Genomic DNA, 15,043 nt, shown 5'->3' on the forward strand with positions numbered 1-15,043 from the left:
GTGGCAGCGCTGCTGCCTCTGCTCAGGGTTCAGGCCTCCACGCCTTCACTGTCGTCGACCACCTGTTCTCAGGGAACAGGGGCGCGGTGCCCTTCCAGATATTTTTGTGTGTGCCTTTGCAAGTGCATACGATTTTTGAAGCTACGAATTGGTCCTCTACTCAGCACGGTCCAATAGGACTTTCTGTGGTCATGAAAACCTTCCAGATCTGTGCTGATACATAGCTATAAGCAGCGTGTGGTTACAGATATTTAAAGTGTGGCCAGAATACCAAGGAGCTGAGTTTTCGATTTTGTTTAAATTCAACGTGTTTAAATGGTACATGTGTCTGGGGCTGGCATAGCTCTTCTCTATATATTATTCTGTGACCTGGTTTTTTCTACGTAATGATACATTGTGGCTGTTATTCCAAGTTAGGCCATCAGCTGTTTCATGATCATCAAATCTAATTCTTTCTCACTGGGCACTGCGCCAGAGGCTTCATTTGGATTTTTGCCTCTGTCCTCAGGAGAGTCCTCTAGAGATAGTTGCTGCTGTTACCTCTGCTGGTAGCTGAGGAAACTTCAGTCACGGGCAGGTAAAGCACCTTGTCCCAGGTTCACTTAGCAGAGCCCGCGCAAGGATCTTAAGGGGCAGACCCAAGAGGCTATCATGGCCCAGTCCCCACTAGCCTGTCCACTCACTCATTTTTTAGGGCTGCATGATATCCCACCATTCACCTTCCATTTTTAGCTCTGCTCCCCAAACCTGGCCCTTTTACAGTCCCCTGAGCCTCAGGGTGACCAGTGAAGAGGTCACCCTGCTGCAGAGTGCCAAGCAAGCTGCACGCAAAACCGTATGCTCTGAGGGTGGGCTGTGGGACGAGAGGCGGAAGCCTGCTTCATCATCTGCAAGGAAGAGGTCTGCGGCGGCGCCTCTGGACACAGGAGAAGCTAGGCGGAGCAGAGCTTCCTGCAGAAAACTCCACACCACTGCTCACGCCAGCCCCTAACATTCACAGCCTAGGGTGCCGGGCTCAGCAGGACACCAGGACCCCAGGCCTGTGCGTGTGAGTGGGGGGTGGGGGGAGGAAACAGCATTTCCCATGCCAGCCACTCACCCGCCCGCCTGCCAGGAAGACTGTGAACTTGAGGGGAGCTCTCCTTTTGCCTGCAGGCACAGCTCAACAGCCAGGCACACACCAGCCACTGACAGATCAGAGTTTACAGGGTCTTTAATAAACCCACAGCATAGCAACAGTCACTGCAGTGTACAGATACCAGAATGGAGCCTTGAAAAGTTCGGTAAAGGTCAGGATGAGGCTTGTCGGCAGAAGAGCCAGCCCTCTGAGGCCCGGGGACTCTTCCCCTGGCCCCGTGGAGGCAGGGTTTGAGCCAGGCCTTTGCTCTGGGCACACCCCACTCCCACTGCCCCCACCATGGAGGGAGTCCAGCAGAGGACTGGAGCTGGGCCCTGCACCCCTATCCAGAGGTGTCAGGCAGCTCTGGCAGTGTCCGGTGCCTGCACACTGGCTACCAGCTGGTTACCCCACCCCCAGTGGCTGTCCATGCCCGAGCGCCTCTGTGGCCGAGGCCCTGACTGAGGTGCTTGCATTTCTGGGCCCCAGTGGAGGCGTGGACCTAGAGGAGGCTGGCAGCGAGGAGCAAGCGCGAGCACGGAACGAGGGCAGCTGGCTAGGGGAGAGCAGCCTCTAGAACCAGCCCAAGCCACATCTGAGGCCAGCTGCGCCTCTTAAGCGCTGAGTGACTTGGCAGGTTTCCTGACCACTCTGCAGCAGTTTCATCAGCTGTAAAGTGGCAGTAATTTTTACAGCGTTTCGTTGTAAAGGTTAATGAATAGGGTTGATTCTGAGTGTTGGAAATACGAGCGCGGTGGTTTTTATCTTTGTGCTCTCTATACTTCCCTGAAATAGCTGGCCCTTTGCGCCGACCTGGCATCTGTGTTACTGGCCCAAGTTGCTCACTGTCCCCCCGCTTCTGCTCCCCAGGCTGCTCCCGGCAGATCGGCTTCTCATTTGTACGCCCTAAGCTCTGTGCCTTCTCTGGCCTCTATTACTGTGACATCTGCCACCAAGACGATGCCTCAGTGATTCCAGCCAGGATCATCCACAACTGGGACCTCACCAAGCGCCCGGTAAGTCTCACGCGCAGCCTGTGACCGGGTGGCCACAGCTCTGCTGCTGCCGGACGCCTGTTGAAGGAGTTTGGCTCTAGGGAAGCCGGGGTCACAGGTTGGACCCTGTGATGCAGGCCAGGAGGGAAATGGGGTTCCTCCGGCCCCTGGACAGAGCTCTGTCTATACCTGCCTTAGACCTCAGGCAGGAGTCTGCAGAAGGTTCTCTAGCTCCCCATGGCCTCAGACAAAACTGTTGAAGGCATCAGCACTTGGAGAGGTGGATAGGAAGGGTAAGTTGGATGGATGGATGGATGGATGGATGGATGGATGGATGGATGGATGGATGGATGGATGGATGGGTGAAGGAGTAGGTGGGTGAGTGGATGCAGAGGTGTGGGGGGTGTCGGGGGGTAGGGGCGTGGGTAGGGTGTGGGGGATGCGGTGGGTGGGCAAGCGCAATAGCTGACTGCATTTATTAACTTCCGTGTCTTATTGTAAAGCTGGGATCATCCTGCTCTCACACTGCTTTGTAATATGCTCCACTCACATTATACACCAGCTACTTTATGTTCCCCAAATACATTTGATTAAGATGTATTTTAAGATCTTTTTCTTAAGTTTAGCCGCTTACCTAATGGTGTTACCACAAGCAAATGATTTGACGCTGGCCTCCTCATCTGTAATGGGGCTTCCTAGGGTCGCCTGAGGACTAAACAAGACACTGGCCTCCCAGTGCCTCGTAGTGCTCCCTTTCCCTGTCCCCAGACCTGTCACCTGCCCCAGTCCACTCGGTCAGGGGCCGCCTCGAGGTGCACAAACGTGGCTGCCTCTGGGAAGCGAAGCCCTCTGCCGTGCGCAGAAACCTGAGGGAGAAGCTGCCTGCTTCTCTCAAGACCCAGGGCCCGCGAGCCTCGCACCCTTGATGTGGGGGTGTGTCCTCCCCCAGCTCAGGGATCCGGTTCTCAACTCCACCTCCCTCGGGACAGGAGCCCTAAGATGTCAGCATCACTTTGGCTTTTTGGTTGATTACCTCATCCCCACCCCTGCCCTCAGTGTTAAGTATTTGACTACACAGAGAAAATTTGACCTCAGAATCACCACAAAGGCCATAAAATACACTTAGTGTCTGCGAGGCCCAGATGCTTCTGTTCCTTGCTGTAATCCTTGTGCGACTTCCTTCTTCCAGCTAGAAAATGACAACACTTCCTTAAGCATGTCTCAGATCAGGAAATAATCCAGCTCTCTGGGAAAGAAAAATTCCAGCTAGAAAGTGGCCGATCTCGGGTTTGGGGCCCTGTTCTGTCGGCAGCTCGGTGGGCCTGCTTGTGCCAGGCTGCCCGCCCACCGGCAGGATGCCAGCCCAGGACAGGACATCTGTCTTTGCCTTCTCCCACCCACGGGACAGAAACAGCCCCTAGGAGTTGAGCCCGGCCGCAGCGCTGGGCAGCTCCCCGCAGCGCCCCGACTGCCCTTTCACCCGCCCCTCACCCGAGGCTTCAGGCTGCGCCCGTGGACGGGCAGTTTGCAGAGGCCCCTGCACCACAGGTGACAGTCTCCTGAGGACCTTGCCACATTCCCTGCCCTCCAGGGGATGGTGGAGCCCAGCTGACATGCACGGGGTCTGATGGCGACCCCCACTTACCAGCGGGCCCACTGCATGCTAGGAGCTTACATGTGTATTTTTTAATCTAAATTCAAAATAATCCTATGAGGTAGATGATTTCCCATACTACAGATGAAGAAACCTCGTCACAGAGGGAGTGTCACAGGTCACACAGAGAGGAAGTGGCGGAGCCAGGATTCAAACCTAGTTCTGACTCCAAAGCCTGACCCCTAAACACTGCGCAGCAGCGGCCAGAGAGAACGGCAGGCTGGCCTCCCTTGTCAGGCGAGGAGACGGCAGGTGGCCTTCTCATCAGTGTGGCAGCTCCTTGCTGGGAGACAGTGCTTCAGTTCGGCCACATTGGCTTCTCTGAGCCTCCATTTTCTCATCTGTAAAATGGGGCCCTTTCCCCATTGAGTCATTACAGGGGTGAAGAAAAGGTTTGGTTAAGGTCCTAGCCCAGCACTGACAAGGAGGAGCATTCGTGATTGGATTTGGTATCAGGTCAGGGTAGAGCCTCCAGTACCGTGTCAGTTGAGGGGGCCTGGCACCAATCACTCACCTCCACTCGGAGACTTGGGGGAACCCCAGCTGGTGCTGCTGGCGAAACCTGCGCAGCTTGGGAAATCTCGAGTTAAGCCATGTCTGATCTGTGGCTTCCTGTGCTGGGAACCTGACTCAGACAGGCACCTGGTTCCTGCGTGGGTCCAGGGGCAGTGCTTGTTTCCTGTGGGCTGGACTGCGGGGCTGAGAGGACAGGAAACGGTGGGAAGGGCCAGGCGGCCTGGGGCGGGGTGGGGCACTGGCCAGAGCATCCTCTCCTCATGCCCAGTGGAGTCCAGGCGTGGCCGGGAGGACCAGCAGCTGGTGCCATGGAGGCAGCGGAGGGTTGGGTGTCAAGGGACAGATCGAATTTTTATGGCTTTTATGAGCCGTGGACCCTGGCATGTCACTCATCTCTTGGGACCTGGGTTTCCAGCCGGTAAAGCGGAGACAGCGCCGCTTCCCTCGGAGCATAGGGGCCCGGGCGGGAGGGCGGCGTGGGCTGCAGTGCCTGGCCAGGGAGCCCTGGCCACGGGGATGCTCTCCCGCCTCCAACGCCTGCTGGTGTCCCCAGATTTGCCGCCAGGCCCTGAAGTTCCTGACGCAGATCCGGGCACAGCCCCTCATCAACCTGCAGCTGGTCAACGCGTCTCTGTACGAGCACGTGGAGCGGATGCGCCACATTGAGAGGAGCCGGGAGCAGCTGAAGCTCCTGGGGGACTACCTGGGCCTGTGCCGCAGCGGAGCCCTGAAGGAGCTCAGCAAGAGGTGAGCGCCAGGGTGCGGCACACTCCCGGCACCTCACGCACAGGCGTGCGCCCTGCGAGGCTGGGCCAAGAGCTCCTTCCCACACTGGCCGCCCCCTCCCCGGCTGAGTCCGCCTCGCTGACTTGCAGGCTCCGGAGCCGCCCTGCCTCCTCCTGGGCCCCGCCGTCCCACCCTTGGGTGGCCGCTCAGCGCACGTGCTCTGAGGCCAGCCTGCGAGGGAGCCCAGCCGCGGCTGTGGGAGCGAATCTGCCAGGGCCCAGGCCTCGGTGTGGTTTGGGGAAGTTGCTTCACTTCCTCGGCCTCAGCGGGTCAGTACTGTGTTCCAGCGGCCTCGAGGTGAGGGATGCCGAGCGGCTCAGACAGTGCAGGCCCTGTCAGCGTGGCCGGTGCAGGGAGGGAGGGCGCCTGACCCAGCCGTGGCCACGTGCAGAGGCCAGGGAAGCTCCCGGAGGAGGTGGCATCTGAGCTGAGCCCAGGAGTTTTCATTAAAAAAAAAAAACAGGCTCTTCCTCTTTAAACAGATAGGCGACAGCCAGTGTAACGGGAAGGAAGCGTTCGCGAGCGTCTGCTCGCCCGGGCCAGGCATGTGGGCAGTGGCATCACGTGCACCGTTAACTGGGGTGCACTCGCCGGACAGAGGAAGAGGGGCCCGGTGTCCGCGCTGAGGACACTTGGGAGGCGGAGCCTGGTGGAGCAGGGCTGGCCCAGGTCCTTGAGGGGCTCGGTGCCGCCGGGATGCGTGCGGGCCTGGACGGTGCCGTGAGGCGCAGCCGGGGCATCTCAGCTCAGTCTGCCAGTGGTGGGAGACGCCGAAATTTTTGCACATGGGACTAGCGCCTTCGCTTTGGCGGGTTGGGGAGTGCTCAGAAGGACTGGCAGGCCGCAGTGGGTGTCATCACCTGCCGCGGGGGCAGTGATCTGTCTGAAGAGGGGTGGGGGCAGGGACCACGTCCACCAGCAGGTAGGTGAGCAGGACTGAGGGGAGCCGACAGGTCTGGGATGTGCCCATGGCAGCCCCTGGCCAGGTCCTCTGAGAGAAGGGAGACTCTGGCAGGCTGGACATAGCTCCAAGGCTCGAGAAGCCCCTGAGGCCGTCTTCGCAGCGCCTCGGGCGCCTGCACATGCCCCAGTGAGGTGCCCACCGCACCGCAGCTGCTGCTCCCACCAGCCTGGGAGGGGCCGAGGGGAGCCGGGCGCAGAGAGACACCATGCAGGATGGGGCTGGCACCCACATCCTCCAGCCCTCGCCTGGGCCCTCTCCGCCCATTTTCCACTGGTTGGAGCTTTAGAGGCAGCCTCTCCCCACAGCTTTCACCTCCCCTAGAGCGCCCTGCTGTTGCTCTGTTCCTTCCTCCACCTTCCTTCAGCCTCGCACAGGACGAGGCCAGAGAGGGTCCCCTCACTGTGTGGGTAGAGAAGTGAGGCCCAGAGTAGGCCTGGGGTGTGGGTTCCACCCCTGGAGGCCAGGGTAAGTAGCCTCTCCCCTCTGGCCTCAGCTGAATGTGGAAAAACCAGCTGTAGGCCTGACTGAGAGTGTCACAGGCCCAGGGTACGGTGACTTGCAGGGAAGTCCCTGAGCCGGCTGGCCCGGGGGCCATGACTGGACAGAGGGCAGTCGACAGACGATTCTCCATCCACATCAGCCCCACCCTTCCTGCCAGCTCAGGGCCAGTGTGCGCGCGCACACACACATTTTCCTGGTGATAAATAGCGACTTCCTGAAACCTGGAAGTTTACAGGGGAAAGCAGTGTGAGTGGCCGGTCAGCAGCGTCCTCACCCCACAAGGCATCACGTGGCCTGCCTGGCTACTTGGGACTCGCCATCTCTGCCCAGAATTGGGCTCTCCCTGGACCACAGGGTGGGGCATAGCCCAGCCCCCATCGCAGGTGCCCCAGAGCCCAGCACCAACCTGCCCCCTACATGCCTGGCACATCCTGGGGCAGGCTCACAGCTGCCTGAGACCTGGAATAAATGCCCCCACCCCCATGGCCACACAGACACACAGCGAGCCAGGCAGATGTACCTAGCGGGGAATTGCTGCAGGTGTTTCCTCTCTGTCCCTCCCTAAATAACCCCTGACCCCTTTGTGAGAGGGAAGCTGGAATGGGGCTGGCAGTTCAGCCCTTGTCCGGTCTCCCCCACCCCCATGAAATGGGGGCCGCCGCGTGCTTTGGACACCTCTCAGTTCCTCTCACGTAGCGATGAACCCAGGTGCTTTAGACCAGGGGCTGCAGAGGGCAGATGCCACATCTTGGTGTTTCTGTCTGCAGCCCTGTGGTGACAGTAACCACAATGGCTAACACCTGGAGGCCTTCACTGGGGATAAGGACTTGGGATCTGGTGCCATTCAAATGCCAGCTCTGCCACTCTGGCTGTGTGACCACAGCAAGTGACTTGACTCCTCTGTGCCGCCACGTCTCTCCAAAATGGGGACTGTAAGGGGACCAACCTCACAGGATTATTAGGAGGATAAAATAATGTATGTGATGGTCTCGGCCCACTCCTGGTGCCAGGTGTTAACTTTAATCTGCCTCTTGATTACTGTTTATATAAACTCAGATTTTTATAACTTTAACTTTCTTCAGCTTTATTGAGCTTTTATAATTGACAAAATTGAAAGATATTTAAAGTGTCCATCATCATGATAATTTGATAGATGTGTACATTGGGAAAGGATTCCTCTTAGCTGCTCAATTAACACACCCACATTCTTGTCCACTCATAATTTTTGGTGAGAAATTTCAAACATATAATACTGGGTAGCTACAATAGTCAATAATTATTCATTGTTTACAACGTGCTAGGTAGGCACCGTGCCAAAAGCTTTAAGTGAGTGACTCAGTCTTAAGAACAACTCCACTCTCGGGTGAGGAAACCTGAGGTCCTGAGAGTAATTTCCCCAAGGTCGATGGAGCTGGTCACCTGCAAGACCAGGCCCCACCCAGGCGCTGACCAGCTCTTGGCCCGCCCTGTTCCCTGAGCAGCTCACGTCTGAGGGAACGAAACAAGCAGGTTGGCCCTGGTTGGAAACCCTTCTAAGGAAGCTCTTGTGTTTTCTGTGAAGGCTCAACCACAGGAATTATCTCTTGGAATCTCCCCACAAGTACAGTGTGGCTGACCTCCAGCAGGTGAGCATGTAACCTCACCGCTCTATAAGGACCTCGGTCCTGGAAAAATCGGGAGGGAGGGGAGGTGGTCAGCTTGGGAAAGGGGGTCTGCAGGCATCGGCTTTTCAGCACCTCAGGCTGCTGTCCCCTGACCCGGACCCCTCTGGAATAAGCCCCTGGGCCTCCTCGGGGTTCCTGGGCCCCTCCCTGCACTCAGACCCATCCTGTGCAGGCGGGCAGAGGGAGGAAAGGCCCAGCCTGAGAGCTTGGTCAGTCTTAGAGGAGGGACAGCGGGTGGGTACACAGAGCCCACCATGCAGCACCCTCCACGCACGAGGCCTAGCGCCTGCATTGCTCAGCCTGATTGTAGACGTTTTGCTGCCCGAGTGGGAAGAAACTTCCCTGGGACGTCTTTGGGGAGGGTGCCAGGAGCAGCAGAGGGAGCCTCGGCCTCCCCCAGCTGCCCAAAGGCCCCTGCGCCTGCTCTCCCCGCCAGATCGCAGAGGGAGCGTATGAAGGATTCCTCAAGGCCCTGATCGAATTCGCCTCCCAGCACGTCTACCACTGCGACCTGTGCACCCAGCGCGGCTTCATCTGCCAGATCTGCCACCACAAGGACATCATCTTCCCCTTTGAGTTTGACACCACAGTCAGGTACGAGGGTCCCCAGCCGGCGGCCCCGCCCCCAGGCGGCCCCCCCATCCCGGGGGCAGCCCCAGCCGCATCATGGGAGCGGACAGCCTATCCCAGCGGCACAGGTGGCCAGCTCAGGGCAAGGGGAGCCCAAGACGCCCCTGCGCCACCTGCCTGGCTCGGAGGAGGCGCCAGTGAGCGGGCCTCGCTGGGCCTCAGTAGTGCATCTAGGAATGGGGTGCGGGAGGACAGGCGCGTCACCGCAGTCTCTTCCCGGAGCGCGCGCTAGGCCTGGCAGAGGTGGGCGCCTGGTGAGTGGGGCTGCCTCTGCCTGCCACTGCCGGAGCCGCCTTTTCCCCTCATCACTCATGATGAGAAGCCTCTAAGTGGCAGTTTTCACCCACCAACCCTCCATTCCCACCCACGTGGGAGCAGAAGACTGCGCTGCCGGCACACCCATTTCTGCTCGGGAAACTGCTGAGTGTCTCCAGCCCCGGCAAGCGGCTGGGTGGGCTCCAGCAGCATTAGCGTCGAGCAGAGGCCCTGCGCTGAGGCTTAGGGCCGTGGCGCAGACTCTTGTTTGGAGGGGCGGTGGGGCCGGGAGCCTCGGGGCGTGCGGAGAGCTGGCAGCGCCGTGGGTGCTGGCTGGGACCTCCCGCCAGGGCACAGCCGGGCTCTCCTCTCCCCAGGTGTGGCGAATGCAAGACCGTCTTCCACCAGAGCTGCCAGGCTGTGGTGAGGAAAGGCTGCCCGCGCTGTGCCCGCCGGCGCAAGTACCAGGAGCAGAACACGCTCACCTAACCCTGGCCCGCGTCCCCCCGAAGCCAGGGCGAGGTTCAGCGTGGCCATCCCGCCAGGTTGGCCATCAGGCCGGGCTACTCGAGGTGGCCAGAGCGAGAGCCCTGGAGAGGCCCTGATGATGCCTGCACCCTGTCTGCCCTGGGGGGGCCACTAATCAGGCCCCTCACCTCGCCTCCACCTCCGTTAGGGCTGTTCAAACACTGCGGGGAAGGACTTGGGTGCATTTTCAACTCCACATTCCTGATAAAAGGTCTAGTTTTTTAAAGTGGGTTTCCCCCTTCATACTTCAACAGAAAATATTTTTGTATTCTCCACCCTGCACAAGTCACCCCAGCAATCTGGGCATTCACACCCTTAGCAAAGTGAGGTAACAACAAGGCCTGACCTGCAGGCTGGCCGCCGCCGGGACATGCCCACCACGGCAGTGCCCGTTCTGCTCTCTGGCTGCCCGTGTTCCCGGTGCGCCCAGTGCCAAACCCGGGGCCGGGGCCTCCACTGACCACCTCCCCGTCCACCTCTCTCCCTGCCTGTCCTCCCCTGAGAAGCCCACCACCTCTCTCTGGCCCACGGCCCCCAGGACCTGATCCCCACAGGAGAAGGGGGGACTCGGGGCAGCTCTGTCTGCGCATAGAGCCTCCTTGGTCCAGGGACGGGCCACCATCTTGCCCACCCTCCGGCCCGGGCTCCCCCGGCTTCTGCCACAGAGGAGCACCCAGACGGGTGGCCGCTGCTGGCTGGCTGACCTACCCAGGGGGAGGGAGGTCAGGTCGGGGCCCCACCTGAGTGCAGGCCTCGCCATGGGGAGCAGTGACGCTGCCCTTGGTGAAGAGCACGCACTGGAGGTGGCAGCTGCGAGCAGAGGGTCTGGATGAGGTGGGAGCCCGGAATGGTTTTCAAACCCGGGAAAACCTGGGCATGGTTTCTCTGCCGCCTTCCCCTGCCTGTCTGGGCCTAGCAGGCTCCTGCAGGCCTGGGCTCTTCTTCCTGCACTCAGCTGGGATGGGGGCCTCAGGTGGGACCACTCATCGCCATCAGCAGAGCAGCCTGCCCCCACTGTCGGCCGCTGAGTCACCTGCCCAGCCCTGTGGCGCTGGGGAAACTGCGCCACGCACCAAAGCCCCCGAGACCAGAACGTGGACCCCTGGCCCACCCACTCCCACCCCCACCTCCACCATGGCTGGAGTGCTGCTCCCCACAGCCTGGCCTCTCCTGGAGAATGGACAGGAGCCCAGCCCAGGACAGGGCCACCCCAGCCCAGCTTTGTTCCCCAGGCCTGGAGTCTGTTCCAGAAAGTGCCCAGGGGGAGCTCCCTGTGGGCAGGGTCTGCCCACCACCGGTGTATTAGCATTAGAGCCTTTCCCAAACCAGAAAGCTGCTGATGCTTTCCGAGGAGCTGGTTTGTACCCTGTCGCCTCCAACGGAAAGCTGCTAGGCGCCTCGGGGCCCACACTACTTTCACATGTCATTCTAGGCGATAAGCTGTTCGGCCCGGGCCCTGAGAAGTGCTTTGCAATGTACTGAGTTGCTGCTGCGTGTGAATTTTGAATGATTTTACAGTAAAGATATGATCTTTCCAATCTCTGGTCTCATTTCTGAAGCCTAATGCTGCTGACTGGGCAGGGAGCCCCATATCATCCATTGCCGTCCATAGTCTCCTTTAGTCGGTCCCTAGGCCCAGCGGAGACTTGGGGGGAGGCTGGGTGGAAACGTGTGACCCGTGTGCAGGATGGGCGTGGGGAAGGGGAAAGCGGCTGGCGTTCTGCCCCCCACCATTACCATCGCTAGAACTCGAGGTGCCGGTGGGCAGAGATTTCAGGGCCCATGGGAAGGTTTGCACGTTCACACACAGCAGCCGAAGCAGGTGCCTACAGTCCGCAGACCTGACACCAGCAAGCTCAAGACTTAGGAGGAGAGAAGGGGCTGGGCTTGAGCAGGACCGGTGGTGGTGGGGGGGGTGAGGGGCGGGCTTGTTTTAAAGTGACCTTTTTTTAGCTGCTGACCTTCCTCTGAAGTTCCAGAGCCCTGGGGGCCCCTGCAAGGGGAAGCCACCACTGCCCATTGTAAGGACAGAAGAAGGAAACAGACCAATTCCTAGGGAAATCAGGCTGCAGGAAAACGGGACTGAGACAGACAACACTCAGGTCTGCATTTCCTGTCCGGTGAGCCAGCCTACGGGGAGCATCATCTACCCGCCCCCAGGAGCCCCAGCTCCCCTTAAGGGCCCCTCCTCCCTGCAGGGCCAGTAGTGCTGGGCTTAGAGAAGAGGACTCAGGTCTGAGGATGGGCGAGTCAGGGCTGGTGGCCACCCACGTGCCCAGTGCCCCCAGAACACCGGTCCTGCCCCCAAAGGACTGGGGTTTGGCGTTCTCAGTCCAATCCCATGCAAGAGGAAGACTCATAATAAAAGTGGTAATAACATATATAGTGTGTGTGCTTACAATACTGTGCTAACAAACTGCTTTGTGTATCTACATGAATCTTTTCCACAATCCTGTGTATTGAGGGCTCTGTCCCGTTTCCTGGAAAGAGAACTGAGATGCAGCAGTAACTCCAAGCCTGGCGTCCTGGCCCAGGAGCTACTGCCCAGCTTAGCCTGGGCCCAAGGGAGCGTGGCCCTCCCCACCGACAAGGATCATGGGGTGGGGGTTGAAGATTCAAGGGGTGGGAATGGAAATCTGGTCCAAAATTGGGATGAAGAGGTTCCTGCTCCCCCCCCACCCCCATGCCATCCTACCCTCCTGGTCCTGCTGCCTCCACCCCCGGAAGACAGCGAGGTGTGGCCCGGGATCCCGGGAGGTGCAGGGGGAGGAGGTGGCGTCTCCGCTCCTGGGGCGCCGGCCCGGCCCAGAGGGGACAGGAAGCCAGGACACCGGGGATTGTCTCTCAGAGCCGCAGCCCAGCCCCAGCCCGGAGGAAGTTCTGGCGAACGCTGCGCCGGTGCCTCCCTCGCTATATTGTTGAGCAGGAAACGGCAGCGCGGGAGCTGGGCGGTCGCGGAGGGAGCGCCGGACGCCGGATCCACGCGCGCCTGCCGGGGCAAGTGGCGGCGAGCCGGCGAGCGGACGTCCCCAGGTGCGGGGGCCAGGCGGGGCCGGGCAGAGGAGCTGCGCCCGAGGAGGGGGTGGGGTACGGCCGCGGCGGGTCGTCCCCGCGACCACCGCGCGCCGGCTCCGCTAGGAGCGAGCGCAGGACTGCGCTCCGCCCGGGGCCGGAGGGGCCAGCCAGGCTCGGCCCCCAGTACAACCCCAGGCATTGGCGCCGCTGTGGACCGCGCCGCCCGGGCAGTGGGCACTGGGTACCTCGTCGAGCTCCAAGGACCCTCCCAGCTCCCGCCATCGCTCCCCCTCTCTGGTTTCCCCAGGACGGGGGACCGAGCCCAGATCCAGGTCCCCTCCCCACCCGGCCCGAGGCACGGCTCCCGGGTGGTCTTCCCTACCGCGGGAACCTCGGAGTTTCTCCAGGCCTAGCCGAGCCGCGCCTGGAAAGGCCTGGGAGGGCGGAGGTGACCCTGAGCGGGCAGTGTCAGCAGCGCGGCCGGAAAAGGCTCCTAGGTAGTAATTCTGGGTGCAAAAGGCCTCGCTCGGATTGGAGCCCGGGTTCCCAGAGCAGCGAGCGCGAAGGCTCGCGGACAGAACGTCCCGCGTGGGAGAGAGGGGAGGCGGGGCAGGGGCGGGACGCTCCCTTTCCGGGGCTCCACTCGCGACCCGCAAGCGCCCCTTCGCAGCCCCCAAGCTCCTGCCCCTCCCTCTAGCTTCCTGGGGTTGGGCCCCGCCCCCAGTGCCCCCGGCGGCCGGGGCAGAGTCGTTCTGGCATTCCCTCGGCCCTCCCTGACACAGACGCTTTGGGGACTGGGTGCAGCTTCCTAGGCACCCCTCTACCTCTCTGATCCCCTTGACAGCTCCTGCTGCCGGAGGTCCCGCCAGCCCTGCCCTTGGAAGCCCCGCCCAGGGAGATGGCAGCGGCCTAACCTGCCCCACCGCGGTTCCGCCCATCCAGCCCATGGGCTCCCTCAGGCGCGCCCCGCCAACGTGAGTGAGGGGCGAGGGGCCTGGGGCAGGTGGTGACGAGGAGGTGGCCTCCTCCCTGGGGGTTGCTGGCCGGGTCCTTGGGCAGTTTGCTGACCCCGCCTCTGAGGCTCAGTTGGTGACTCAGTTTACCACTCCTCCTGCCCCCCTCAAAGGTTAGGTAAGCAGAGTGCCATGCGTCTTTTCTCAGGGCCAGCCAGACGCTGTTCCTCCCCAAGCACCCAGCTGCTGGTCCTGGCCAGGAGGGGTGTTCAGGGTAGAGACTTGGAGGCACCAGCCACCTTCCAGCAGGTCACCAGCTCCTGGTATTGGTGGAAGGGCGCGGGCAGATCTAGTCAGGCTCTGCCCGAGGAGCAGGCTGAGCCGGCATAGCGGGGGCGTGTGGTGGGTCACTCCAGGAGAGCTTGGGGGGACCTGGGATACGCATGGGTAATTACCATCACCCAGGGGGTGTTCTGGGGTCACTCTCACCGGGCAGGGTAGATATCACAGGGCCATGGGCAGGCCACCAGGGCGAGCCGCTGTCCAGGGCGAGAGATGGCAGCTGGACAGCAGGGGGCGGTGCGTGCCGGTCTGGGCGGGCTCTGGGTTCATGCATGAGGCGAGGCCACTGTGGAAGGAGAGAAAAACCGAGAGAACCGGTTCCCCAGCCTTGGCAGTCGCGGCCCAGTATGCCAAGGCCCTTGGACTAAGCGGGCAGGAACTCTCCCAGGGTAGCGAGGCGCGGCGGTCCCCAGGGCCGCCCTCACCCTGACCCAGAGGACCTGGGACCCGGTGCCTGGAGGGATACTGCGCTGTGCACGCGGATTCCTTGAGGCTCGAGGCGGGAGGTGGGGTGGAGGGGCGGAGTCGAGGAGACCGAGGCCCGGGCAGCTTTGAGGCGAACATCTTCTGTCGCGGGTAATCGCCGCATCTCTTTGATCCAAAGCTTCCCTGGCTGTACGGTTGTCCCGCGGGGCCCACAGCCTGCCCATCAAGGCGTTGACCCCGGGCTCAAGTCTCTTCATCAGCAACACAGCACGGACAGGTGGCCTCATTCCATCACTGCGTAGAAGCTGGAGCCCTAGTGATCCCTTCCTCGGGTCCTCACCCCCACCGCCGGCAGGGAAACTGAGGCGCAGCGCGCACGGGGAGTGCGGCGCCGGACGGGTCGCGGTCTCCCGTCGCCCGAGGCCGCCGGCCCCCCCGGCCCCGCAGCCTCACGTCCGCTCCCTCCCTGTTGCCCACAGAGAAACGCGGCGGCCGCGATGGCGGCGGACGTCGAGGGGGACGTGTACGTGCTGGTGGAGCACCCCTTCGAGTACACGGGCAAGGACGGGCGCCGGGTGGCCATCCAGCCCAACGAGCGCTACCGGCTGCTGCGCCGCAGCACGGAGCACTGGTGGCACGTGCGGCGCGAGCCCGACGGCCGCCCCTTCTACCTGCCGGCGCAGTACGTGCGCGAGCT

General features: G+C 61.2%; 2 protein-coding genes across 3 annotated transcripts in view; both read left to right on the plus strand.

The window, feature by feature from the left end:
• PLEKHM1 (pleckstrin homology domain containing, family M (with RUN domain) member 1) overlaps nt 1-9,593 on the plus strand; it is a 37,840-nt gene extending 28,247 nt beyond the window's left edge. For both annotated transcript variants that reach the window (XM_012726596.1, XM_004684925.2), the window contains 5 exons: nt 1,988-2,133; nt 4,836-5,029; nt 8,095-8,158; nt 8,634-8,791; nt 9,460-9,593. In XM_012726596.1, coding sequence (XP_012582050.1) covers nt 1,988-2,133; nt 4,836-5,029; nt 8,095-8,158; nt 8,634-8,791; nt 9,460-9,571 — 674 coding nt within the window. In that variant the 3' untranslated portion in view covers nt 9,572-9,593. The remainder of the gene's footprint in view (nt 1-1,987; nt 2,134-4,835; nt 5,030-8,094; nt 8,159-8,633; nt 8,792-9,459) is intronic.
• A 2,984-nt stretch (nt 9,594-12,577) lies between these two features.
• Nucleotides 12,578-15,043, plus strand: part of ARHGAP27 (Rho GTPase activating protein 27) — a 29,289-nt gene continuing 26,823 nt past the window's right edge. Inside the window, exons 1-3 of the mRNA XM_012726027.1 lie at nt 12,578-12,643; nt 13,470-13,599; nt 14,826-15,040. Coding sequence (XP_012581481.1) covers nt 14,844-15,040 — 197 coding nt within the window. The 5' untranslated portion in view covers nt 12,578-12,643; nt 13,470-13,599; nt 14,826-14,843. The remainder of the gene's footprint in view (nt 12,644-13,469; nt 13,600-14,825; nt 15,041-15,043) is intronic.

This window comes from Condylura cristata, unplaced genomic scaffold (genome assembly GCF_000260355.1).
Source record: "Condylura cristata isolate star-nosed mole 26May11 unplaced genomic scaffold, ConCri1.0 scaffold00017, whole genome shotgun sequence".
Classification (NCBI taxonomy): domain Eukaryota; kingdom Metazoa; phylum Chordata; class Mammalia; order Eulipotyphla; family Talpidae; genus Condylura; species Condylura cristata.